Source organism: Corella eumyota, chromosome 4 (assembly GCF_963082875.1).
Source record: "Corella eumyota chromosome 4, kaCorEumy4.1, whole genome shotgun sequence".
In the NCBI taxonomy this organism is placed as follows: domain Eukaryota; kingdom Metazoa; phylum Chordata; class Ascidiacea; order Phlebobranchia; family Corellidae; genus Corella; species Corella eumyota.
The window spans coordinates 1,781,781-1,807,938 of NC_137493.1; the positions used below are offsets into that span (position 1 = coordinate 1,781,781).

The following is a 26,158-nucleotide window of genomic DNA, read 5'->3' on the forward strand; positions in this document are numbered from 1 at the left end:
CTGTCATGGGGTTCCCGTGGGCGATCGGGTTCGCTGCGGTCCTGGCGGAGACCCCAGTTCTTTGGTATATCTTCGAGTTATCGGTGCCTATGCAAGGAATATTTATCCTCATTGCTTTCATCTGTAAGAGAAGAGTGTTTGAACTGTATAAGAACTTGCTGTGTGGAAAACCTAAAGTGAATAAGAAAGGTGAGATAATGTTTAATTTGAAATTTAGCAAAAACTTAAAAATTATGACATTTTTATCTTACCCGGACAAAGTTTATAATGGTATTAGTAATACTGTCTTATTATTAACCTGGTTTTAAATGTTTTGCTTGGCAGGAGCACACACGTTATTAACAAATAACCAAGGCTGTTATAAACTTTTAAACATTTTTTAGAACTTTCAAAAATTAAAGGCAAGTTAACGAAATCTCACAAAACAGTCTCGGAAAATGTCAGCCGACCAACACCAGCCGTAAACATCACCGGAATATCAACTCCTTCAACCCGAGCCAAAGAACGACTTCGAATTTACAGCACAAGCTCGTGTGATAGTGAAAAATGGATGACTCCAGCACGCCAACTGCCGGACAAATTTCTGGGCGTGGTAAATGAAGGATATATAGCAGATACAAGCGGACAATCGAGAAGCAATTCGGAGTCAACATACGACGATTATCTGTAGTTTATGACGTCACAATTTTGTAAGAAGCATACACAAATGTAAATACTAGGTGGAATATGTTTATGACGTCATCTCTATGATTATTATGACGTAATTGTAGATAGGTATTATTATTTTAAAGCGTTCGTGAAAATAATAATTCTTTCAATATTATTTCTACAAAATTGTTTAAAATAACAATAAAAAAATTTAAAATAATTTCTTTTTCTTTTGTAAAAAAAACTCTTTCATTTTTTTCTTTGTATTTTGTGGTGAATTTAATTCTTTACATAAACTAATAAACGATAGCCACAACATTATGACCTAACAATCAAGCATTTATGACAACAGCGGGAATTATAAAGACGAAGCAAAAATGAATTTTTCTTTAGTTAGATGAAAACTAAAATGAAGTTTTAGGCATTGAACTTCTAAAATGAACTAAAAAAAAGAATATTTCTAAATATTTAATTGTACCAAAATAATTAACTTAAATGCCCCCAAAAATATTAATAGTTTCAGCAGGAACTTAATTAAATAAAATAATTAACAAATTAATTGTAAATTGTCATTCGTAAAATTATCTAATTATTGCCAAAACAAAAAATGTCAAAATTTCTGTAATATAAATAAATTGTCTCTTTGTTTTAACAAGTCTCATTGTGACGTCATCAATGGCGGAACACGTATCGAACGTAGGGGACTTCCACATCTTCACCATCCTTGTCGTTACAACACATCTCGAGGACCATGGACTTCTCGTGAGAGCGGAATTTGTGTTTGGAGATTTTCTGGACAACTTCACTCAATCTGAAAGTTTTTAATAAAAATTAAAATTTAGTTTAATTACAGCCCATGTAGAGTCGATATATTCTTATGATACCTTAAGGTAATAAGCTTTATATTTTATTGAAACAGAGTAAGTTGTTGTGACATGCTCAAGCTATTTGTTAATGTTTCACACTTAAAATAATTAATTTTTTACAAATTTTGAGATTTTTTATTTTGGTATTGTGCTGTTGTGAAATGTTTAAGCTATTAAGTTTAAGTAAACGCAGGGTAAATGAGCAAATAGTGGGGCTCAAACCCAAACTCTTGGCTCAAAAACCAATGCAAGGATTAACATTAAAAATTCAACTCATATAAAAGGTAATTAACAAGTTTTAATAATTAAAATTAACCTTCAGCTTTAATGAGATATGCTTTAGTTATAACTACTAATTGTAACATGTAAGTTATGTTATATTTATAACAACTTTACCCCCTGTATTTTAATTAATTTGATTTAGTTTTTTTTTGTTACAGAAAAAATCAAAAATTTATTTAAATTTTTATCAAATCTTGTTCTCACTTTGTCTCCAATCTCTCCTTTCTCTTTCCTGCTGCCATGAAGAAAGAATAAATCATAGCGACCCCTTGTGACAACATCGTGATCTCCAGCTTCAGTTCCTTCTCAAAATATTCCATAAATTCTCCCAATGTCATCTCACCCTTCCCATCCTTTGCTAACTCTATTCCATCTACATCAATTCGGTCCCATAATGACCATTCAGTGTCATAATACTGTTGAACAATAAAAGATTGATGACATCATAAATACCAAAATTATTAAAATTGAAAAAATGTTACCTTTTGTTTTGGTGCAGCAATTGGTTCAGAAAAAGCAAAGAAAGGTAAAGCTAGGTTGATGAAACCGTTCTTGTAACTTTCCATTGTCTTGTTACCTTGAATTATCTACAAAACAACAAAGGTAATATTAACAACAAAGGTGTAAAAGTATATCATGTGAAATTAGAACTTTTAGGTGTATTTTTGTTGTAAAAAAAATACTTTATGGCCTAAATGTAGGTTAACATTTGTAACCCTAACCCAGTCTTAAGTCGATTTTGGTAGCTTAAAATAATCTTAATTATAATTGCCCAGTAATTAATTCTGATTTGGCAAAAGTTTGTACCAAAAAAATCGCATTATATTATAAAAAATTAGGCTAACATTTGTACAACAAAAAACAAACAGCATAAACTAAACAATTTAGTCTACAAATTTAAATATAATTTGCTTATTATCATGCAAATTAAAATAACCCCAAACCTTATAAAGTTCCAAACAGACCAAACCAGCCACCATGGAAGTAGTTGTAGCAATTGCTGGAATAATCTTCCCAGCAATAAGTTTACTTTTATGTCGATCTGCTGGTGCTATGTCATAATTCTCAGCTCTTAGGTTGGAGGTTGCAACAATGAAGTCCATGTGAAAGTTGGTATCATCATCCTAATATTTAAAAATAAATATTTTTATCAAAGAGGTATAAAAAGCACTAACTAGTATATCAAGTTTAAAGATTATAAAAATATATATTTTTTTATCTATATTATCATAAGGTGATAAGTTTTTAATATTTTATAGGATAGGGATGCGAGGTTGGGACGTGTTTGAGCTATTCGAAAACGCCGGGCTCAAGGGCGAAAAGTGTGGCTGGCATTGGTGCAGCTCGAAACCCAAACCTTACAGCTCGTATTTTGATGCCATAACCGGAACACCACACTAACGCTTCAATTAAAATTACTTTCTTTTTAAAAAATTCATTAAATATACCTGTTATTATTCTAACCATATATAATGGAGCTTAACAAGTGGATACTAAAATACAGTTTTAAAAAACACAAAAACAAAAAAATTTGTGATGCATAAGTAATTATTTGTAGCATCATTTTAACAGTAAATTACTACTAACAAAACAAACAGAAAAATTTAGCCTTTAAAGTGGCTAAACTAATGTTTTGCATGAAACAACAACAATAAACTAATTGATTTTACTTTTTAGATGTTTTTACCTTCTCAAAGTCAGCAGGTAGCATCCTAAACTTCTTATAAGTATCAGGAGCGGGAATTTTGCCTCTAGTGTCACTAAACTCATTTTCATCCAGATCACCCGAGTTTTGAGCATTGGCTTCTGCATCAGTAGTTGCTATAACAACAATATTAATTATTACAAGTTTTATATTCAAAAAAATCTATGATAAAAAAGCTGACTTTGCAGACATTTGAGTTTTAGCTAGACAGGAGTAAGCAAAAATTTTCATATTTTACTGAAGGAAATTTAAAAGCAATTAGAATTAAACCAAAGATTGCCATCAACGTGGTGTAGTGGTAAGAACACTTGCTACACCACCATGAGGTCGTTGGTTTAATTCCCACTGCTCACATGCTGTAGCGCCCTTGAGTAAGGCGCTATAAACGGTATGAAATCCTGCTGAGCCAGCACTTAATCAGCAGCATAAATATCAGGCAATTATAGTCTCTATAATATCTCAAACTGCCACAGGCAACTCGAGACTGGGTCGGAGTAACTGATGTTACTCTATGTTTAAGTCAACATTCGACTTTCCCACGAGGATAAAAATATATACAAAAAAAAAGATCCTTATAATAAAGGCACCTAGTACTAAGTTCGTTTACAAAATGTAATTAAACAAAAACTACACCACTTGTGCTTTGTGATCCTTTTAGGGCAGTAAGTACAAAAAAGAGTTAGCGGGACAACGAATTACAAAAGGAAGTTAGCTAGGACCCTACAGTAAAAGTGATCCAGTAAACTCACCAATTTTCACCCCAGACTTGGTCTTAAACTCAGGAACAACCATCTGTGTAAGAACTTTGTTCATTTCCTCTGCATTCTTGCTTCCCTTAATCCCGTACATCGCAGCCCTCAAGTTGGAGGTAGAGAGTATGTAAGCAAAGTGGGTTGGCTGATTGTACAAATAATATAGTTAGTATCCTATATGAGTGATATAGAAATAAAATAACAATACTTCAAGCACTTACATTGGTAAAATCGAATATAATTGGGTGAGGACATCTTTTGGGTCCAGACCAAAACGGAGCTCCTGTTGATGTTGTTTGGTCAGCCGGAAAGTTGTATAAAAGTTGTTTAATCGTGTTGTGGAACAACTCCTGTGATGTCATAACACAAGTAAGTGTGATGTCATAATATAAAGTTATATGATGTCATATTAAAAGCTAAAATGATGTTATAATAAAAAATAATGTGACATCATAAATAAATTAAGTGTTATGTTAAAATACAACAAAATTTTATGTCATAATACATTTTAATATGATGTCATAATACCAAATAATGTGATGTCATAAAACACCCACCTGAAATCTCAATCTGGCCCATTTGACACAATCAGCAAAGTTATTTGGTTTGTTCACCACCAAGGTATCAAACACTTCTAACACTGTGTTGAGTGGTTCAGCACCCGGTAGTTTAAGAGTTCGTTCGTAAAACTTAGCATCTGTTAAATATTGGTTTGCTGTTTCTGCCGGATTCTTAAACAAACCTTCGAATTCATCACGTGCCCACTGTTCGTGAAACAAAAAAAGGATTAAAAAAATGGTTTAAAAATAAATAACATACAGATTGAAAAAAAGGTTTAAAATATTTCTTTTGGTTGTAAGAGTTTTAGTTATAGAAATAATTTGTTTATAAAAAGTTTGTTGAATTGTTCAATGAATTAAAATTTTTCGACAAAGTTTTAAAAATATTTTACAGAAAGTTCAACAAATAATTTAATATTTTTAATCCTATTCAAAAATTTCAATCTTCTGACCTGCAATGTGTGCTCGATGGCATTTGGGAAGTTCTTTAAAGTACAGATTGGGATCGACTTCTCAGGTGGATCATGGGATGAGGAATAACTCTCGGTCAAGTGAGGGATGACAACTTGTACATTTCCCTTTGTTCCCAATGTTCCACTTTCAAGAAGAGGTTTGCGATAATAAACACAACGACGATCCATGTAAATACCTTAAAAAATTGTAAAATTTTTACTTTTTTTTTTTTATTTTTATTTTTTAATTTTTGTATCTTATTAATATAGCTTAGTACAAAAAATTTACCATTTTAATAAAGGTTTTAAATGGCAAAATTTATAACAATAAATAAAAATATACAAAATTAATAATTTAACCTACCAAACATAAAAATAACTTGCTTAATTTACAATTTATAAGCATTTCACTGTAATTTAAAGTTTAATAAGTTTGAAAAAATACTGTTAAAATTTAAGTTTTACATTCTAATATTATGAAACAAAAATTACCATTTTTTGCTTACGTAATATAAATACAAATGGGTTATAATATAGACCCCTTATTCTAATTCAAAGTTTTACAAAATTCATTTTCAATTACTCTTTAAATTAAAATTAAAAACTAATTATTAAAACGAGGTCAATTTTTTAACTTACGAGCTTGTACATTATCCAGGGCATTAGCAACCCCATCTAATGCCTGGAAGAAGTTGTCGGTGTAAATATTTTCCGTCTCCACCCCAACCCGATCCTGGTGAGCGACAATGTTGGCCATTGGGTTCATTTTTACCACTGCTTTCGCTGCACATTCACTCTTCATTTTCTAAAAGAAAAAATCACATTTTTTTTATAAAGTTTATTTAACAAGAAAATTTTGTTATAATTTTTTTTTTTTTTAGCCCATTTCTTTTCTTTTAAAACATTGTTATTGGTATAATATTATGATTATTTTAAATTAACAGTTAATCACCCCTTAAATATTATCACAGCCTTTCTAAATAAAGTATCAATTATATTTACAACTGTAAAGCCTAAACAGCAAATAACATTTACACATAAAAACACAAAATATCGAAAGTCAAAAAAAGTAATAAAACCTATCTTTATCTAAAAAGTCGACTCTCAGAAATTAAAAACAAATAAAAAGAAACTACTAAATTACATTATAACTAAACAACTTAAAAATGCAAATAATTTGAATACCTGAACATCATGAGGTCTGAACAGGAATTGTCGGTTCAAGTTACTTTTTTCAATAGTGTCCATATCTGTGACATATATCGTTCCCTTCCCCTTTGTATCATGGGTTAAGTTACATCCCAGCCCCATCATGGCAAAGTTTTTCAACAACTCACAACCAATCGCTCCAGAACCAACTACAAACCAACGTTGTGATGAAACCTAAAAAGTAAAAATCAGCAAAAAAATCTCGATATTTATTTTTAAGTTTTTTAAATAAATTTTAACCTATACCAAGACTTCAGTTAGAATTTTACTTCTATTTTGTACAGGGTATGTTTGTGATATACCTTAAGTGGATAATTGGATTAACTTAAAGCTAAAAACAAACCTTTTTCTGGAACTCCTGACCAAAAACTGCAGTCTGGCCATCATATCTTCCTTTTAACTAAAGCAAAAAAGTTTTAACTCAAATTTATTTTTTAATTTCTACAAATGTTTTTATAAAAAATAAGAATTTAAATGATAAAAAAAGTGTTCAAAAATTTTAAATTTTAAGTGTTTTCGATTAACTTACAGGTTGACACATAGCCTCATTAATTTCCACATTCAATTCTTTCTCAGGGAAACACTCAAGTGCATCAAAATAAAAGAATTGTTTGATTGGCATAAACTTACCACTGCAAGCCTGAAAATAAGATTTCAAATTTAAATAATTTTTTTTTTAATTTATAGACCTACTCTCGAATAAGTCTTAATCATTTTTTAAGAGTAACCAGAAGGTGAGTAGTAAAAAATCATAAAACTTAATTAGCGATACAAACGTAAAAATGTTTTTAAAAAAAAAAAAAAAATCCTATATACTTTCACTTTTACCTATAACATTAGTTTATAATTTTAAAAGGTTCCAAAATAAATTAATTACATAATTACCTTCATAACCTCCTGTGCCACAATGCCCCCAATAAACCCTTGCATGGGGCATAAATCACCCCTTGCTGTGAAACTCAATTGGGTCAACAAACTAGCATCCACCTTCTCTTGCTTGATGTTATCAGGAGAGGTGGAGTTGAGGGTTTCAGCAATCTTAATCAACTCATCAGCATCTTCCTGTAGGTAAAATAAATATTTCTATTTGTGGTGTGCGCTAAAAATTTAGAGTTAAGGTTAAACAATGTTGTTTAAGTATTGGCTTTATATGTTTTATTCTATAAAAGTTTGTATATTATCCTAATATTATTTATTAACAGTTTTCAGTTATAAAGAAGTCAAATTTTAAAGCTGATTTTATTGACATTTTTGTTCCATAAATAGTTGTATTTTTTCTTAAAATTAGTTTTTTTTCTATATAAGAAGATAGATTTTGCGATCTAATTTTAGAGTAGCTATTACAATTCCCACTTAGTCTAACTTACTTAATGCCAAATTGTTATATTGTCGATAAATTATATTATCAATTGTTTACCAAACAAGATAGAAGTTATAAAGTAAACATACAACCATTTAGGAAGTAACATAGATTACATATCTTAAATGGAACATTATTTTCACCTTGTTTCTACTCCTTGGTAGTTCACCCTTGTTTGATACAAACTTGTGCAAAGCTTGAAAAGCAATATGGAGCTGAGCTGGACGATCAAACTTGGCAAAGTCTGTGATCATCATATCTGGGGTAAGTAGAGCTTCCTTTAACGATTTCTAAATAGAAAAACAATTTAGGTTAAGTTATAAATAAACTGAACTATTATGTTGGTTTGAATTGACTTATTGTGTTGGCTTAAATACAATTAATGCTGAAAAAATGATTTTTCATACAAATTTAGATAAAATAATTTATATACATTAACAAAATAAACTAAAACAAAACTTCCACTAATCTTTAAACAAATTATTATTTTCTATAGCAATGGTTTTTCTATAGCAATTCTTTTTATTTATTAAAAACTAAAATGTGGTTTAAAATTTACCTAAAAAAACACAAAAGTCCCCTTAGTAGAGTATAGTGTATTTGAATAGTGTTTTTGCTTTAAATTAAATAGTTTAGATAAACCATAAGCAGCCTCAAGCTTTAAATGTAAGAATTATATTTAACTAAGTTACATAACAATACTTTATAACATAAATAAAGTTAAGTAATACCAAATTTTATATAAAAGATAAACTAAATACTTACAAATTCAACAACCGATGGCATCTTGACCTGGGTCGCGACCCCACCCCTCACATAATCATTGAAGCGTGAAATATTGCCGATATTGAAAGTGTAAGGACCTTTGACCTGAATCTCCATCGGTTCTGCTTCATTAATTCCATCCATGCCCTAGTGAAATATAAAAAAATAATCTTTTTTGATAAATTATGAAAATAAAAAATTCACCCAGTTTTAACAAAACAAATTTTTTTTACCTTAACTTCATGAAATTTTACAAAATCTCCAGACTCAAAACCGTGACGACTTTCGTCCAAACATGCCACGACACCTTCACCATTCTCCTGTGAAACAATCAAGTAACAACTTTTATTTCTATAGGCTACATATTTAAGCTAAATCCCCTGTTCACTAATTGATTACCAAAAAACTTTTAAAAAAAAGTTGATTATTATTACTTAATAATAAAACAAAATGCAAGATTAATCAGATAGATTAAAAATTAAATGTAAAAAACTATAAATTTTTACTCAAAAAACAAAGAAAGAGAAAAAAATATTTTTTAAACTTACATTCTTAGTGATAGCTGACACCATTACACTTTGAGGTGGTTCCCCATTCGTGTCATAAACTGTAAATTTGGCCCCAAAATCACAGAATATTTGTCCGAATAAACCCTTTGTGTCAGCGACAATCAGACACTTGTTGTGCTGATGAGCATACTCTCCAATTCTGAGTTGTTCATCGAGACTAGAGTTTGTTAAAACTATAACCTAGATTAAATATTTAAATTTTAAGAAATCAAGTCTAAAAGGATTGAACAGAAATATTAATTAGTTTATATTACATTTTATATATTACAACAATACTACATTGAAAAACTTTAAAACAGTTTTTATATAACATTTCTTTAAACATTACATAAGTTTAATGTATATATAAGCCTAGTTAAACAATTCACAAAAAATCCCCTTTTGCAAGATTTTAATTTAAAATAAAATAATTTGTTTTATTACAAAAACAAACTAACTTGAAAGTTGTTTAAGTATTCGTCAGTTAACTCCCCTGTGTATGCATCCACTGTCACGTAAGGGTTAAGTTCTCTGATCTGTGGCACTGACACATCAGCACGATTCTTACCCAAGTCTTGCTCAGTCAAAAAATACTTAAAAAACAAAAAAAAATTATAAAAAAATCTTAATTTTTAAATAATAGAACTAACTTTATTAGAAGTTATAACTTTATTTTTTAAGTTTGCAAAAAAGTGTTTAATTTTTAACTATATAATTAACAGTAGAAAAGTTGTGACTTACTTGTGAACTAAGGTCACTGACCACGGCACCTTGCGTGTCATGTAACACCACAGCCTTCACTCCACCTAACACTACATTCTTTGCAACCTCAATTCCCAAACCTTTCATTCCACTTATTAATATTGTGGAAGCTCCCATTCTTTTCATGGCTTCATGGCCCAACACATATCTGGTATTTAAAGATCAAAGTTATTATTGGTTCAAATATAAGAAATATAAAGTTAAATTTAATTGATAGTAACATAAAAATAAGAAGTCATAAATTTAAGATTTAAAAAATAAAGTTTGTTGGTCTTAAGTAAGAAGTTATTGACAACATATCATTATAAAATTAAAAAAGGTTTCTGTTTAATATATATAACTGTTTATAACACTTAACATTATTTAAATTTCAATATTAACAACAGTATATTTTTAGAACAGTTTTTAGGTATTTAATTAAATAAGAACTAGTTTTTTTTGATCAAGTAAAAAAGAACAAACTTACAGTTGTCGAGAATACAATCCTTCATCGATTGCTGACTCCCCATTTCCATTCTGGGTTTTTGCCTTGAACAAAAACGTCATTTACTCCATACTTAAGTATCAATATTAAGTATATACTGTATACTTTTGTATACTGTATATATATATATACTGTAAAATACCATAGTTAAACAATTTTTTTTAGCTTAAACAAACAATCATAAAACTAACTTACCGAATGCATTGTTGCGTGAACTGAATTATTTTCAGAGTTCTCTTGAGTTCTTCGTAATTTCGATGGAGGTGAATTAGATGGGAAGGGGTGGGCTGCTTTGAGACTATCAGAGTCTTGTTGAGAGAACATGAACGTAAAGAAACAACCGCTTTAACACAAAACTTTTTACACACCAACGTTAATCATTAATCACTGCACAAACATATAGGTCATAAAAATAATTTATTTGTATATTTAGTGTTTTTATTAAAGATTAACAAATGGTTCCATTTGACATTATAATTGACCCCATATTTTGGTATAATTTTTAAGTTGATTTTAATTGAGATAAATACCAATTTTGTAAACTTTTTCACAATGTATTAATTAATAATTATTATTTTTAATCAAATACGTTTAGCATGCTTTTTAGAATAAATTAAAGTTTTAGCTAAAATTACATAAATAACGTGTTATAGATATCTATCGTTCAAGAAAACTAGCATACTAGCAACAAACAAACAGTAAACAATGAAAGTTCCTCTTTCAGTCTTTTAATCAGTTAACTGAATTATTAGATTAAAGCAAATAGGTAGAATGACTAACATGCGTTAGCACGTGTAAAAAATACCTTAATATTTCAATTTTAAAGCGTATTATATATACACTTAACGAGATATTAATCCAAAAATCCTTTGTAATCTTATATGAAGTTTATTTATTAGAAATATGTCGCAATCTTACGTAAAACATGATTTTTTTTTATTTCCTTTAACATGGCGCAACAAAAGTTGTAACTGTCAAACTGTTTTTACTACCGTCGTTGCGCCAGTATTTATTACAGTCAACAACTAGATTAAAATTACACCAAAACTGTTTTTTTATTTACTTTAACCAATCTTTAACAATTTTTTATATAAAATAATTAAACAAATTTATCATACATGTTAAGTTTCTAGAAATAATAAATTTTCACGAAAGTTTCAAAAATAATGTTTGAGTTAAACGTACATGCTTGTTTTAATATCTGTTTTGAGTCAATAGAGTTGATTTAGACAAAAAACTATTACACGAGGCCTTGGCAGTAACCCACTCACGCACTTATTTACCAAAAAACGAGAAAAAATATCTACACAGAAACACGGGGTTTTATCAAATCCACGTGGTTTCAAATATTTCACACTAAACTATTCATAAGGAAGTGCGTAACAGGCATTTTTTATGCGGCCTCAAAAGCTTGACCCGAACATAGGTTTGTTACCAAGATAAATGAAAAAGTTACAAAATTACAGATTGCATAAATACTGTGGAGTCATTAAAATAATATTAGTTTAAGTGTTTATGTTGTTAGAATTATCCAATTTTTTAAAAACAAAAAATTATGTAGTGCAGTCCTAATTACCCAATACTAATTTAAAGCCATATGAATATATTCATGTTATGTATGCAGCTATTGCAATTATCAATTACTAAACGTTGGTGCGTTATTCTTTTTAAAATACAACCTTCAGATGATAGAGTATTGTAAAATTTAAAATGGGTTTGAATATATGGCAAGTTCTGGAATTATTAGGTACAAATATTACAATTTCAGCTTTGAGCTTGGCAGAATTTAAAGCATTTAATGTACAAAGAAGTCGTGATTTGCTTATAAGAAAGTGTGAAAACCTATTGACTTTTAGAAAAACGAAAGACAAATTAATATCATTTTCAACTTTTAACTACTACGGTGTTTGCAACGTCAAAGATCTGACCGGAAATCAATTACTTAGAGTGTTTGTCCACATCTTTAACAAAAATGAATTATTTAAACCTGGAAATTGCGTTTTGTTCACGGACGATGGAATAAATCCTAATTTTGCAATTTGTGTGATTCATTTTTGGCAAGCTCTGTATGTTTCATATGAATACGGGGAAAATCTTATTCCATATCTGTTCGAAAAGTGTTTTGATGATAAAAGATGTAAGGAAAAAGCTATTTCTGGTAGTTCCTACAGTCATTTTTACGAATATTCTATTTTGGCCAATTTTCGGTTAAAATGTATAGAATTTTATCCTAAATTTTTACAAGAGAATATCAATCAAATAGCCGAGGACTATAGACATACATTTGCCGGGCTTCTGTTTCACATAGCTAAAACACAAATCAAAGTTGGGGCAACTTTTTTCGAAAATGACCCAGAAAGAAACCTTCCATTGGCAGCCGTTATAAAGTTTGCCATACTTCATATTAAACAACCTGAAATATTGCAATCTGTTCTCGGCTTGCACAATCAATCGCTACAAGATTTAAATATAGAAATACCTCGTGGATTGTCTAGAAAAGAATACCAAAAGTCTATTCGCAGGAAAAAAAATGAAATTCGGATGCAAAAAGTGGAGAGCATAGTTTTAAAGTAAGATTTTGTTTTTTTGTTAAGTAATGTTTAAAAAATGTTGAGTAACGTACAAAAAATAAAAATATAGGTGGGCACAGATAACCGAAAAATTAACTTTGTTAATTTGTTATTCGCTATACGCAATACATTATCTTTGTTAATGCTGCTTCAAGACAAAAGGAAGTTAGATAGAATTTTTAAAATATATCAATTAAAGGCGGCCGAATAGCAAAAACCGCAACAGAAGAAAAATATTTAACTAACCTGTGTCCAATAATAATTTTTAAGCTAATTTGAAAAAAATTTTTAACGCAAAATTTAACTTTGTTTGTTTTCAATTAACGAATTATCTGTTTAGTGCTCATTTTTAAGTATGCGCTATTCAAAACCTAAACTTATCATGTGTTGATTTAACAGAAACCTAATCATAATAATTTTTATTGATTTTGCAGGGCTCTGCAGGAACAAAAAAACTCGGTGAACTGCTACTCAAAAACAAGTATAGACGCCGTTATAGATGATGTCAAAAAGTTATATGAAATTCGTTAAATCTTACTGATTTTGTTGTTTAATTTTTAATGATTTGAATGTTACATCTTTTTATTACCTATGACGTCACAATTTTTAGACAAAATCATTTTTTGAAATATACGATTTTTTGAACGACCTTTATTTAACCAATTATCCTGTTTTAAAACATTTTTAGTTCACGTTAACTGTTCGTAACTCAACAAAAAAAAAGTTACGTTCTCAAAACCAGCGAATTTAGGAGTTACGTAATATTTACGAGATAGCTCTCTCGCAATGTAGCGTATGCGAACAAATAATACTGAACATCGACGGTTGTTTCGCAGACATCATCTTAGTCTTCAAGTTAATTAGCAGACAGGCCTCCATCTAAGTGTGTTGTTAATTAGCAGACACGTCCGCACATTGTAAAGGGACAATGTTTTTTAACAACAAACCTAGATAGGGCAACTCATCTCGGTATTCATGAAGTTATCGTTGACGCGCCGCTTCTAGTTTCGTTATGTTTTTGAAAAATGACGTCACTAAGCCGTCAAAATTCACATAATGAAGCTGTCATTTTAGCGGAAATGGTTGCACACTGTGTTTATACGAACAGGGTAATTATTCCATTAAGATTTTATCTTGTAAATTTATTGTTTAATTTTGTATTATTTCCGAACAAGTTTTAATTACAAATAATGAATTAAAGTGTTATATTAAAGAGTTTTGCAATTTTGTTAGTAATGTATATAGCATGTTAGTATGGTTGACACTGAATCACAAAATGCCTTTAGAACCTTTAAAAAATGTCTGTGGTACTTTCAAATTAATTTTCAAAAATACTGGAAAATGATAAACACCAAAAACCAGGTTACCATCTTTTTTGCGTGACGTAGAAAGTACTGAGTAGCGTAGTAAATGTATACAAGCTAGTACTTTCTACGTCATCACAAACAGAACTTTCCTTTTCTTTAAATTATTATTTTTTCATTGTTTAACTTAAAAAGTGAGAAAATTAATTTAAAAGTTAAAACCAGTTTTGTGTCCAGTAACTCCAACTTTATCAATTTTTCAGTAAAAAATATCTTTAATATAGGACTTTAATGTTGATGTTGTTGTTGTGTTTAGGGTTTAATAAAATATATTGTGGTGCTTGTTCGTGTTGTGAATTGTATAGTGTGTCTGGGGCATTTATGTTGCGTAGGTGTTGGTTGCCTAATTGCTATTACGCACTAATTAAGGCGAACCTGGCACTTGTATTTATTTAACGCGCTTGTCCTAACGTTCGTGCTATGGTACATAGCGGATTTTAAACAATTTCCTATTTATGACGCAATGGTTTTATTGGTATGTCGTTCAAAATTTTATTTTTTTACGTGCCGTCGCCATTTCACCAACCTCGTTGCAACTTAAAACTGGTATCTTAAATAGTTAGGGCAAGAATAATGAAAACAATTCTGTTACTACGGGAAAATAATTCTTGAATTCCCATTTTTTTTAATTACTGGCCATCACAAGCTTTTATTTAAGCGGTTACGTAGCAAATAGATAGCTAATTATTCAATGTAATTTCAATTAAATCAAAATACTTGTGTAAGTTAGACGCATAACGAATTCGGGTTTAAAGTATATATATATAACACAGTTAGGCCTAATGTTGTGCTAATATTGCATTCTTGGCAGTCAAATCCAAATTAACATCATAAAAATCACTTATTGATAAAGAAAACGTAGACTAAAGGTAATCCTATCCTTTTGTATTGGGTATTGCCTGGTCGAAGATAAAACGTATTTAAAGCGGAACTGAAACTTAAACCACTCTGTTACGCTATCTTGATCTTATACCCTTGTTAAGTTGTACCCACAGAATTTAACTTGGGCTTGGTTTAACTAAGCTTATTAAAGCGTAAAGCTTAGGCAAAGTAATGAAGTTAAATGCAAATATTGTGTAGTAAAACTAAAATGTATTCTAGAAGGGTAATTAAACGCTAAATTAAACAACGCTTAACATTTAAAAGGGTGTTTGAATGAAGATTATTCTTGTTTATGCAACGTTTAAGATATAAGTCTATATACATAACTTATTTGGATCTTTATATTTAGACAAATATGGACGCGTTAAACGACTTTAGTTTGTCTATAAACTGCCCTGGGAATTTAAATTTCACGCTGGGCATGGTTAAGGCCGATTTTAATCATTTGATTGACCTATTAATCGTCCCATATTACAAATATTATTTGTTTTTTGTATTATTTATTGCTATATTGGTCTTGGCAATAAAACTTGACTGTCGCTTACGAAAAATAGAACCCAACAAATCCGGGACAACGAGAACAGCCAGTAATACAGTTACAGAACCTGTTAATTATAGAAGTAATGTATTTTTTTGGGCTGAAGTTAAAAATAGAGTTGCTTAAGTTGGTAGTTTTATGATTTCACACCACGAACCAATTTATTAACATTAAAAATCTTTAGACCAACACTATTTCTACCCAATTATACCTCTGTTAAAAAGGAATAAAAGTTAATATATAAATAACTGTTTAAATTTACATTTAAAAGGGCTTTGACTTTTTTGCAGTAACGAGTGGGGGTAAACCATTGTCTGAAGAATCAAGTGATAATGACGATTATGGACTTGAACCCATACCTGAACAACAAGGTATATTATAATTAGGTACTTTTTGAAAAAAAATATTAAAAAAGTAATTTTTATATTATTTTACTAAAACCCAAAAATATTTATTTTAACAAAATCAGTAATTAACTCATTTTATAATAAATTATCAATAATTTTTAAATTGAATTATATAAACATTAGTTTAATTAAAGTAAAATATAACCCTTTTTTATAGAAAGTACTCCAACCCCAGACTCTGTAAAAAAGAATTTAAGTTTTAGATTTAGCCAAGGCTCTTTTACTTCAGGTATACTAGTTAGTAACATATTTAAAAAAAGATTAATTTATTGATACTATAAAATTTTACATAACCAAAATTTTTTGTCTAATTTACATCTTTATTAATATATGTTTGTTTTTTTTACCAAAAATTGAGGTTTTTGGTTTTTACTAAAAAAATTATTTTGTTTAATAATATTTATTTAGTCATGGATAATAATGGAAGTTCAGATCCAGATTTTCTTGCAATTCTTTCTAAGTTTTTGAACCAATTAAAAAGCCTGAAAAAAAGAAATGAATTTGAACAAGATGCGATGCGACTTAGAGTTAAATATACCATCGAAAATGAACAATCTGATGATGAATGCCTAATCAGTGGTACAGGTATATTACTTATATAAAGTATTTTGATAATAGTTTTAAAAAATAATAATAACACCCCCTAAAAATGGAGACATGGCTAGGGTCTTTTTTTCATTTATTGGGAAAAAGGGCATTCTTTAGGGTGGGTTTTTGTTGCAATAATTTATGCAAGAAACATATGACTTAAATGTAATTTTAAGACGTAAAATAACTTACAATCCATTAAATTTGTTTAGGTAAGGAAGATGACCACTTTGTCGAGTTAATTGGATTGTTTCTGCAAACTTTAAAATGTGAAAAAAACAAACATGAATTTGAACAAGAAATTATGGCTCTACGAGCTAAATACACAGAATCATATAATGAACAAAAGAGTGTAGAGCATACTCTTTCTTAAAAGTAATTTTTTTTTAAGGAAATAATTTTAAAATTTGTTTAAAATGTATTTTTTTAAGAACAATTATTACATACCTGCTTAAAACTTTAACCATATTATTTTTTGTACAATTTTCTATGTGTTAAATTTTATGCTGCCTTTAAACTATAACAAATTTTTATGCTCTATTTTAGTTTATTATAAACTTGTGTCATGAATATAAATAAAACATAATCTCAGTATTTTAACAAGCAATATTTACCACTATCAACATTCTTAATGCTTTAAAAAAACATATGATTGTTTTAGATATTGTAAGGGAAAAAATAAAACAGTTTTTTTAATAATAGCAGCCAAAATTTTTAAGTTTAGAAGATAAAATATATACTAAGTAGTGCTGAATATCAAGCTTGAGGTTAACTTATTTTTGCCATAATTCTTTATCACTTTCCCAGACAATTTTCCACTTAGTAGGCTGCTCACAATCATCAGCTTCACTATCGCCACAAATACGATTAAAGGTATCTTTTTTGTTGAAGCACATGATCTCTCTTTCTTCTTGTATCCTAAATGAAAAAGTCGATTCTTTCGTGCCGGTGAAATATTTTGCATGTGAGCAAATAATTTGATCAATTATCGCAACACCCCCCATTTTAAGTTCTTTTAATTGTTTTTTTGTTGGCTCAAACATTACCATTTCTGGCAGCAATTTTTTTAATTCTTTAAGTTCATCTTTTGTACCATCAGAAGCAATAAAAACTTTATTAACTTCAAGTTCTTCCATTTTTTGTTTCAGTTCTTTTGCAACTTTTTGAATTGAAGGAACTGCTTCTTTTCGAGCATAAAGAAAATCTTTTCTGCGTAAATGAGCAGCTATATAAGGTCCTCCTAATGCATCACCTTCCTTGCATTTATTATCTTTCCAGTTTTCTGGCATTTCAGTCAAATCTTTCTTATCAGTTGAGTCTAAAAACTCGGCTCTAAATTGATCGGCAATATCTCGCAAGTTTTTAGAGAACACCATACTTCGTCTACAATCCCAATAATTCTTTCCACCAAAAGTGTCATGCAGCATATTTTCCCCTCTGTCAAGTAATATGGAAGTTACCGTAGTGTTACCCCCACATAAAGGACCCTTAAAAATACTAGATTGTCCTTGCACAGAAACACATTTAAATTTTATTGCATATTGTTCCTCATAACCCCAAAACCAACCCCGTATTTTACCCTCACCATCACTTTGGTATACAGGGGTTTCGATGCAGTCCCGTTCATGCATTTTTTCCTCCCATTTTCCACCCCAGCCTTCGACATAATTCTGTAAATACCAAATCTCATCTATTGGCCTAGCTTCCACTTCTTCTAAATAGTCGGTATACTCCATCACGGGGACAAATCCGTTCAAACTCTCGATATCAAAGAACTTTGACCACGGAATGCGACTTTGCTCCATGTCCTGTTCCTTCCAGTGGTACCCAATTCTACCCCATGGGGGGAGCACCAGGACCCACTCATCATTTTCGCATTTTTTCTCTGATTTAAGAGATTTAACCATATTTGCTATCCTCATATAAACATCCCTTCTCAAGTTGAATCCTTCACCTGGATTGCAATCATAGAGAAGATATCTTCTGTTAGGGGAAGCACCATTTGTGACGCATATTAAAAATAAGAGAGAAACAGATAAATATTTCATTTTTGTTTATCTGTTTGTATCTGAATAAACACAGAAATTGTTAAAGTAAACTTTAAACGGTACGTTAAGTAGTAATAAAGAGTAACCAACAGTTTATTTTTAAATTTTTAAGGTATTAATTAAATAAACAAAGCGTTTTAAACGTTTGCTTCTGTTAGTTTTTCGACACTTTGCTATTTCTTTCTAACATAAACACAATATATTATAGCTACTACCTGCGTTCTTGTAAAATATTTATATTTTAATAATTCGACGTGGCTTTAAAATTTAAAGAATTAAATCGCCAGCGGCAATTTTTAACAACTTTTTATTAGGTCTAGCAATGTTACTAGTGTAAAAGGGGCTTTTATTGAGGAAAAACGACCACAGTTCTATAAAACAATTAACATTTTCGAATCAAAGCCTTTAATTTTAGATAATTACTGGTTTAAAGTAATTAAATTTGAAGAATAATTATCATAAATCTTGAAATAAACTTTCTAAACACGTTCTGATTTCCCGCGTTAGAAAACAATTGTTTCGTAATAATGTTATTTGTTACGGTCTAATGATCCCAGCTGTGATAAGTTTGTTTTGATTGCAAAGTACCAAAATTTTGTAATTTCCAATTCTCAAGCATTAACTTCTAATCACACGTGCTTAAAGTTAAATACACGTCACCTTATGACGACATCATTATGGTTCCGCATATTCTAAGCCAAACAATGCCATACGCGATTCATAATCACTGCATTATTGAACTATCAATGCATTTGATTGCCAGGTTTATGTTGGAAAATTTAAAAATTTATTTTATATTTAAAAAGTTGGCTTTTGAAATTGTGATGTTAAAAAAATTAGCAGCAGTTTTTTACATAAAGAAAAAATAAATTTTAAAACTAATATTTTAAAGGTACAAAATCCCTATAAATATGAAGAAAATATTTCTTTTTAAATTAATCATACTTATAATATCATTTATAACAATTTCTGGCAAACAAAATGATTATTATCAAATATTGGGAGTGCCTAGGACAGCAACGCAGAAAGAAATTAAATCAGCGTTTCGAAAACTTGCATTAATTTATCACCCAGATAAAAATAAGGAAGAGGGCGCCGAAGAAAAATTTAGAGATATTGCTGAGGGTAAGATGTGGTTCATGGTATATTTTTTTTTATGTTTAATTAGGTTTACTCATAAGTCTAACAGGACTTATTGCTTTATAAACTTAAAAGATGATTTTTTCCCAACTAATTTTTTTTTAAATTCAATAAATCATCTTACAAATTTTTAAAATCTTTGTGTAAACATTATTATCTTTGGCATGTTTTAAATCATGAATTTTTTGTAATATTTTTGCAAAAAAATTAGATAAAAACATAGTAAAGTCATTCCAATTATCTCAAATTGCTAACAAATTTATATATCTACATTAGGCCAATTTTTACACACATATTTTAACTTACATTATCATTTAACTGCATTTGGTAACTAACCTTAACATTTAGCTTACGAGGTGTTAAACGACAAAGAAAAGCGATCAAAATATGATCAATTTGGACATGCCGGTCTGGATGACAATATGCACGGTTATGAAGGTAACTTCCACGAGCACTTTCAACAAAACTTTCACTTTGGCGACTTCTTTAAAGACTTTGATGACATTTTTAAACAACATCATGAGCAGCACCATAGAATGCACAACAAACATAGGTTTGAGTGTGATCAATTAACTTTAAGTGATATTTTAGCAGTAGTTATTACCAGTAAATATATAGTTCACTTCCTTTTCTTATATATTTAAAAAGTATATACTTTAGTTTTGTAGTTTTATATAGCAACATGCTTTTAAAACGAACAACCCTTTTTGCACTAGAAAAAAAAGCACATTTTTGGATTCTTAGTACAATTTACCTATTTGTTATGTGATCTACTTTTAATATAAACAAAATTTTACTTTTAGGGATTTTCATATTAACATCAATGATCTATTTTCTGACTTCCCAGGAGGTGACTTATTTGGGTAAATATGAACTTAATTTTTTTGGTTTATTTAATTTATTAAAAACCTGCATTATTTTTGATTTAAAGGATAGCATTTAATATTAATTGCAACTTAAAATCGGTATACATATAATAGCCTGCTACTTTAATATTGTATCGGGTATAAAAATGGTTGGGTTTATATAAAAATTAAATAAACATGTTACTACATGGTAAATTTGTTTTGGGCAGAAATGCTTTTCCAAATATGGAGCATATGTTTCAACATCAACAATTTGATCACGGACAACAACATCAACATATTCATCAACAACGTTTTAAACATCATCAACAACAAAGAGGTAAGATTTTTACCTTAAAATTATTGTGGTACAAACTTACAATTGTTTTCCTTTTTTAACACTTATTTTTTATCAAATATAATGCCCACATTTTGTCCTTTATTCTGTGCCGAAATACAACAATATATCCTTAAATTTAACAAATAAATTAACTATTTTTTTCTGTTTTTAACTCTAACTTTTTATCAAGATAATGTCTAACATTCTTTTCTCTATTCTTGGTTAAAATGCAACTGATATACCCTCAAATTTAACAAATAAATTGTAAATTTGGTTAAAAGGTTTAACTATTTAAATTAAAGATTTAAACAGAAAAAGGGGGAATGGGAATTATTTATTATGTAATCTACTATTATTTACTATATAATTAATAGCCTAATAAGTTTTTTCTATTTTTCAACCCACCCAATACTAGTATTAACTTAACTTTTATTCAGGCAACAAGAGGCAGAGATGCAGGGTAGTCACAAAAATAGTGAATGGAGTAAGAACAACTCAAACAATTTGCACTAATGATGAATTGTGATCATTTAAAAGAATACAAAACATTATTAAATAGATGTTACAGTTTACAAACATTTTAAATTTATTTAATTTTTATACAAGATTATTGTAAAATGAAAAAATGTGCCAAGACTACTTTTATAATATTATATTTTTTAGCTTGTTTTTACTTAAAAGGGTTACTTTGATATAAACATAATACAAAAACTTATTTATTTTATAAAAAAAACTGCAGTTTAAAATGTATGAACTTAAGTTTTAACAAGTTTTACACGTTTAATTTTCTGGTGCGTATTTTGGGGTTTTATTTTTAAGTTTTAAAACTATCTTAAACCTTATATGTATTTTTTTAACAGTGTCTTCAATGGTTTTGGTGATTTCGTTATTTTTTTTATTTATTTCACTGTTTAAAGTGCAAGTTAGTATGCAAAATTTCACAACTATACGATACATTTTTCTTAGTACAAAGAACTGTTTTTTTCATTAATTTTATTGTTATATAAATTTTGAGGTAAACTTTTGCAGCTATTATAAAGTATGTAAATAAATAATAAATAAAATATAAACTTTTGTACGTAAAGTTTATGCTTTTATATTTATAATAATATACGAAAGTTCTTGTTCAATTTAAATGTGCTTATAGATTGCTTCTGCTATCGTCCTTCGGTCCTTATAGTATTTGTTTAACCGCCACACCAATATACTTACGAACAATCTAGATATGTTAGTGCGAATAATTTCGCTTAAAAAATTTTTAAAATCTGATAGGGAGTGGAAACAATGTAACGTGTCGCTCTGGAAACAAAGATGACAATCCGCCTCCTGTCCTTTTTTTTTCAAGTCCTTGAGATTAAAAAAGTCATGTTGCTATGGAAAACAATCTGGATTTTATTATTAATAAAAACAGGTTGCACCATCGCTATTGTGTATTGAGGTCAACAGACTTAAACCTTTTTGTTTAGTTTACATTGTTTAAAAGTTGAAAAAACGACATTTAATATCAGTTCTTTTGGTTTGTTTCATAAAAAACAACAGATAAACGTGACAAGTATTTCGTTTCCATGACTACACGATGAGCACATTTAAATTGTTGGCCCAAGTCATATACCCTTATTCCAGTTAAGATTTCTAAAATATTGTTACTTTTCGTTTAAAAGTTGTAAACTCTTTAAACATGAAATGGTTATTTGCACTAGTTCTAATGTTATTGGCTTTAGTCGTATATGGTAATAAAGATGAAGAGTACCGAGACTTTTATAGTGAATTGGGTGTATCTAGAAAAGCGACAGACGAAGAAATAGATTTAGCTTACGAAAAACTTTCCAAAGTATATCAATTAAGTGATAATAAAGACTTTGATGAAACAGAAAAATTTGAATTAATTACTGAAGGTAAATTAGAATTACTAACAACTGCGATTTATTGTTTTATAAAAATACTTTTTTTTTAAATACGGAAATTTAAATCTAACTTCTATTTTTTTGTTAAGCTTATCACACGTTAAAAAACAAATCAACACGAAGACATATCGATGTACTTTACCGATGGAAGGTGTGGGAAACTATGTTTATCGACGCAGATGATGGTAACTAATGTTTTTGTTATGTCCTTTTTTACAGATTTTACAACATGTAATTGATTTATTGTAATCAAAAATAACTTTTAGGTAAATGCAGATGGGAATGCACTACTAATCGGCAATTTCTCACAAACATAGATCCAGACAAAATAGTCGGTCTAGCGACGACTATAGCAGGGACTTATTTTTGTACATGTAATTATCAACACTTTTATATACTCCAACAAAAAAAAAATTTTTGGCATTTTTAAATACGCAACACAATTTAATACCGACAAATAAATATTAGCTTCCTAAACTTTAAAAATGTACATTACAATCAAGCTTCAACATTATTTTGTTTTGTTTTACTCATAAAAAACCTGCGACACTTTTCTTTTGTTTTTTCGCTTTCTAATAATTGCAACATAAAAGTTGCGACACTACGAAATTTAATTCTAGTTCTCCAAATTTTTAAATAAACTTTCTTTGTACACCCAGCTGTGAGCTTATCTTGTTACCTTTTAAATGTAACGTAATACATTAATTAACCTTCGCCTTACTGTCATTGCATTTTTTCTGAACATAAATTTAAAAAATAATGCCTTAATTCGAGAATGTTTTAATCGCAAACACTTGTTTAAATTTTATTTACCTCTGTTGTATTTCCCTATGTTTAAGAGATTTTTGTGCTTTGGATTTGTTCGACTTTAGTACTTACCCATTTTGTTAGTTGTAGAATTTTAGATTTTAAATAAAATTGTTAAATAAAACTTGGTTAAATTAATCGTTAATTAAAAAAAAAAAACATTAATTAATTCAAAAAAACATTAATTCAAAATTATTTTACAACGAGGGGACATTTTAGTTGAATAAACAAACCGTATTTATTCTAACGCACACGACCATTAAATTAATGATTAATAACCACTCGCTAACATTACTATTATATAAAGTATGTATGAGAATAATAAAATAAACTTTTTTACGTAAAGTTTGTGCTTTTTTTAACAATCTAGAGACGTTAGTGCGAATAATTTCCCTTAAAAAAATTCCCCTTTCAAACTTTTTCCACCAAAAATCACCCAATAGAAAGATAATGAAAACTATTCAACGTGTTGCTGCTGGAAAAAAGTTATTGTCTTTAAATCTTACGTTTAAAATATCATAAATATGTTGATGTTTAATTTTTGAAAAAACGTTAAATAATAATTTTTTGTCACATATGTTAAGATATTACTTAGATGAACACAATAAGTTTTAAATGCCTTTTTACAAGTATAGGTAACATTTTCGGTCAATAATTACATTTATGTATTACCACGAAATATTAGGTAATGAATTTCCTAAAAACGCTCCGATACTGTCCAACGCTCTATTATTGTCAAATAACAAAAGTTTAATACTGTTATATTAAACTATAAAGTTTTTGTGGCGTGTTCCCTATTTTTTTTCCGAAAACAATTTTTAGCACAGCCTAGACTATAAAAAGAAATAGCTTTTTTGTAAAACCAGTTTTCTCGTTTTTAATTTAGTTTTTTAAAGTTGCAGAAAAATGAGCAAATTAATTCCGATTTTTTTCGTCATCGCGATAGTTTTAGTTTTAGCAACATTTGGTCAAGTTTGCTATCCGAGTACATCTTTGTACACAGTATTAGGCGTAGCAAAAACAGCCACAGCTGTAGAAATAAAACTAGCGTATATTCAACTTGCTGTGAAATATTATTCGGAAAATAATACACACGAAATAAAAAAATTTTTAGAAATTAACTCAGGTAAGTAATAATAAATTAGTACCTAAGCAGCTTCATATTACCACAACGTGTTTATAATTTTCTTTTGCTCCTTATTTATATAATATTAACATTAATAAGACAAAAAAAACTTTGAATTTAAAGACGCTAAAAGTTACAGCAATTTGAAAGTATTTGTTACAAAAGGGAGCTTTACGTCCCTTTTAAAAAGTGTTTTTATTTAGCTTTTGGAGTGTTGGGTAACGAATTTAGCCGTTTGGAATACGACAAAGACCCTAAAAACCGAATCAATTTTTATTGTCATGGTACGAATTTTAATAAAACTGAATTTTGTGAACGGGATTGCCAGGCGACTTTGTTGGACATATTTCCCCAACACGGTTCATACAAAACTGTAATGTGCGATGATTGTTTTACTATGAAGAATAGCTTATATATTTTCTTAAATACTTGCGTTGTATATTCGTACAACTTTGTTGTACGTTTTATAACAAGATGTTTTATTACTTTTACACTCAGTATTCTCAACAGGGCCGGTCCTTGGCACTTTGAACTAGTATCCAATGATAGGCTCCCGTACTTCAGATTGCCCCGCAACCAGACGCTTTAGTTTTATTTCTACTACAATATTAAGTTAATTATTGCAAAATCACTGTAAATGGTTAGTGTTAAAAAGGAAAACAGATTTTTACTTTTATAGGAAAACTATTAATTTTTACTAATATTGAAATCCATTATTGTTGTTTTCAACTATAGGACATCTAGCCAATTTAATGTTACCAAACCCCTTGGTAAAAATAACTTCCATAAGTTTTCGATCTACCACAAGATCTCTTCAGTAGGACCTCACTAAAGCTGCTTAAATTGAACCCCGCATTTTCTAGGGCCGGCCCCGAATATTCTGCAATAATTGTGTTTTCACATAGAATAACATTTAGGTTGTCAGAGTGTAGCTAGTAATTACGATGAAATGTTATTCGCATGATATTTTGTTTACTTGTATATAAAATTTATTCGCCATTCTAGTTACTTTACGAAATTGTTTTTTTAATTTGTTAAACTTTGGTTTTTATTTACTTTTCAACATTTAGTTTTTATAACCGTCACAGACAACTATTGGGCAGAATCCTAGTGATGCTGCCTGCATAACTTTTTAACAGCATACCTTTATATTTTTACTTGACTTCAATTGTAAATAGTTTTTATGTGAGCAAGCATGTTTATGTT

The 26,158-nt window shown here is 29.2% G+C and overlaps 5 protein-coding genes across 5 annotated transcripts; 3 read left to right on the top strand and 2 right to left on the bottom strand.

Annotated features, from left to right (window-relative positions):
- Positions 1-926: 926 nt before the first annotated feature.
- Positions 927-10,776, bottom strand: LOC145750617 (ubiquitin-like modifier-activating enzyme 1). Its single transcript, XM_082566688.1, has 22 exons — positions 10,589-10,776; positions 10,376-10,437; positions 9,889-10,057; positions 9,606-9,740; positions 9,148-9,348; positions 8,833-8,919; positions 8,600-8,746; positions 7,978-8,124; positions 7,360-7,536; positions 7,004-7,114; positions 6,818-6,874; positions 6,451-6,648; positions 5,905-6,070; positions 5,266-5,462; positions 4,811-5,017; positions 4,475-4,603; positions 4,251-4,398; positions 3,484-3,617; positions 2,741-2,920; positions 2,279-2,383; positions 2,001-2,212; positions 927-1,459 (listed from the first exon to the last, which is right to left on the bottom strand). Exons 1-22 carry the CDS (start codon positions 10,715-10,717, stop codon positions 1,321-1,323), a joined length of 3,237 nt encoding a protein of 1,078 aa, XP_082422814.1. The 5' UTR covers positions 10,718-10,776; the 3' UTR covers positions 927-1,320.
- A 4,577-nt stretch (positions 10,777-15,353) lies between these two features.
- Positions 15,354-17,366, top strand: LOC145749994 (uncharacterized). Its single transcript, XM_082565897.1, has 5 exons — positions 15,354-15,829; positions 16,038-16,118; positions 16,312-16,383; positions 16,563-16,739; positions 16,955-17,366. Exons 1-5 carry the CDS (start codon positions 15,565-15,567, stop codon positions 17,113-17,115), a joined length of 756 nt encoding a protein of 251 aa, XP_082422023.1. The 5' UTR covers positions 15,354-15,564; the 3' UTR covers positions 17,116-17,366.
- On the bottom strand, positions 17,256-18,805 carry LOC145749993 (GDP-fucose protein O-fucosyltransferase 2-like). The gene has a single exon (XM_082565896.1). It carries the CDS (start codon positions 18,788-18,790, stop codon positions 17,516-17,518), a length of 1,275 nt encoding a protein of 424 aa, XP_082422022.1. The 5' UTR covers positions 18,791-18,805; the 3' UTR covers positions 17,256-17,515.
- Positions 18,806-19,508: 703 nt separating this feature from the next.
- LOC145750647 (uncharacterized) lies at positions 19,509-22,059 on the top strand. The gene is made up of 5 exons (XM_082566722.1): positions 19,509-19,915; positions 20,279-20,483; positions 20,734-20,793; positions 21,006-21,115; positions 21,553-22,059. The coding sequence occupies exons 1-5, from the start codon at positions 19,702-19,704 to the stop codon at positions 21,639-21,641; spliced, it is 678 nt and encodes a 225-aa protein (XP_082422848.1). The 5' UTR covers positions 19,509-19,701; the 3' UTR covers positions 21,642-22,059.
- Positions 22,060-22,711: 652 nt separating this feature from the next.
- On the top strand, positions 22,712-24,097 carry LOC145751021 (uncharacterized). The gene is made up of 3 exons (XM_082567090.1): positions 22,712-23,010; positions 23,109-23,204; positions 23,286-24,097. The coding sequence occupies exons 1-3, from the start codon at positions 22,794-22,796 to the stop codon at positions 23,447-23,449; spliced, it is 477 nt and encodes a 158-aa protein (XP_082423216.1). The 5' UTR covers positions 22,712-22,793; the 3' UTR covers positions 23,450-24,097.
- The last annotated feature ends 2,061 nt before the right edge of the window (positions 24,098-26,158 follow it).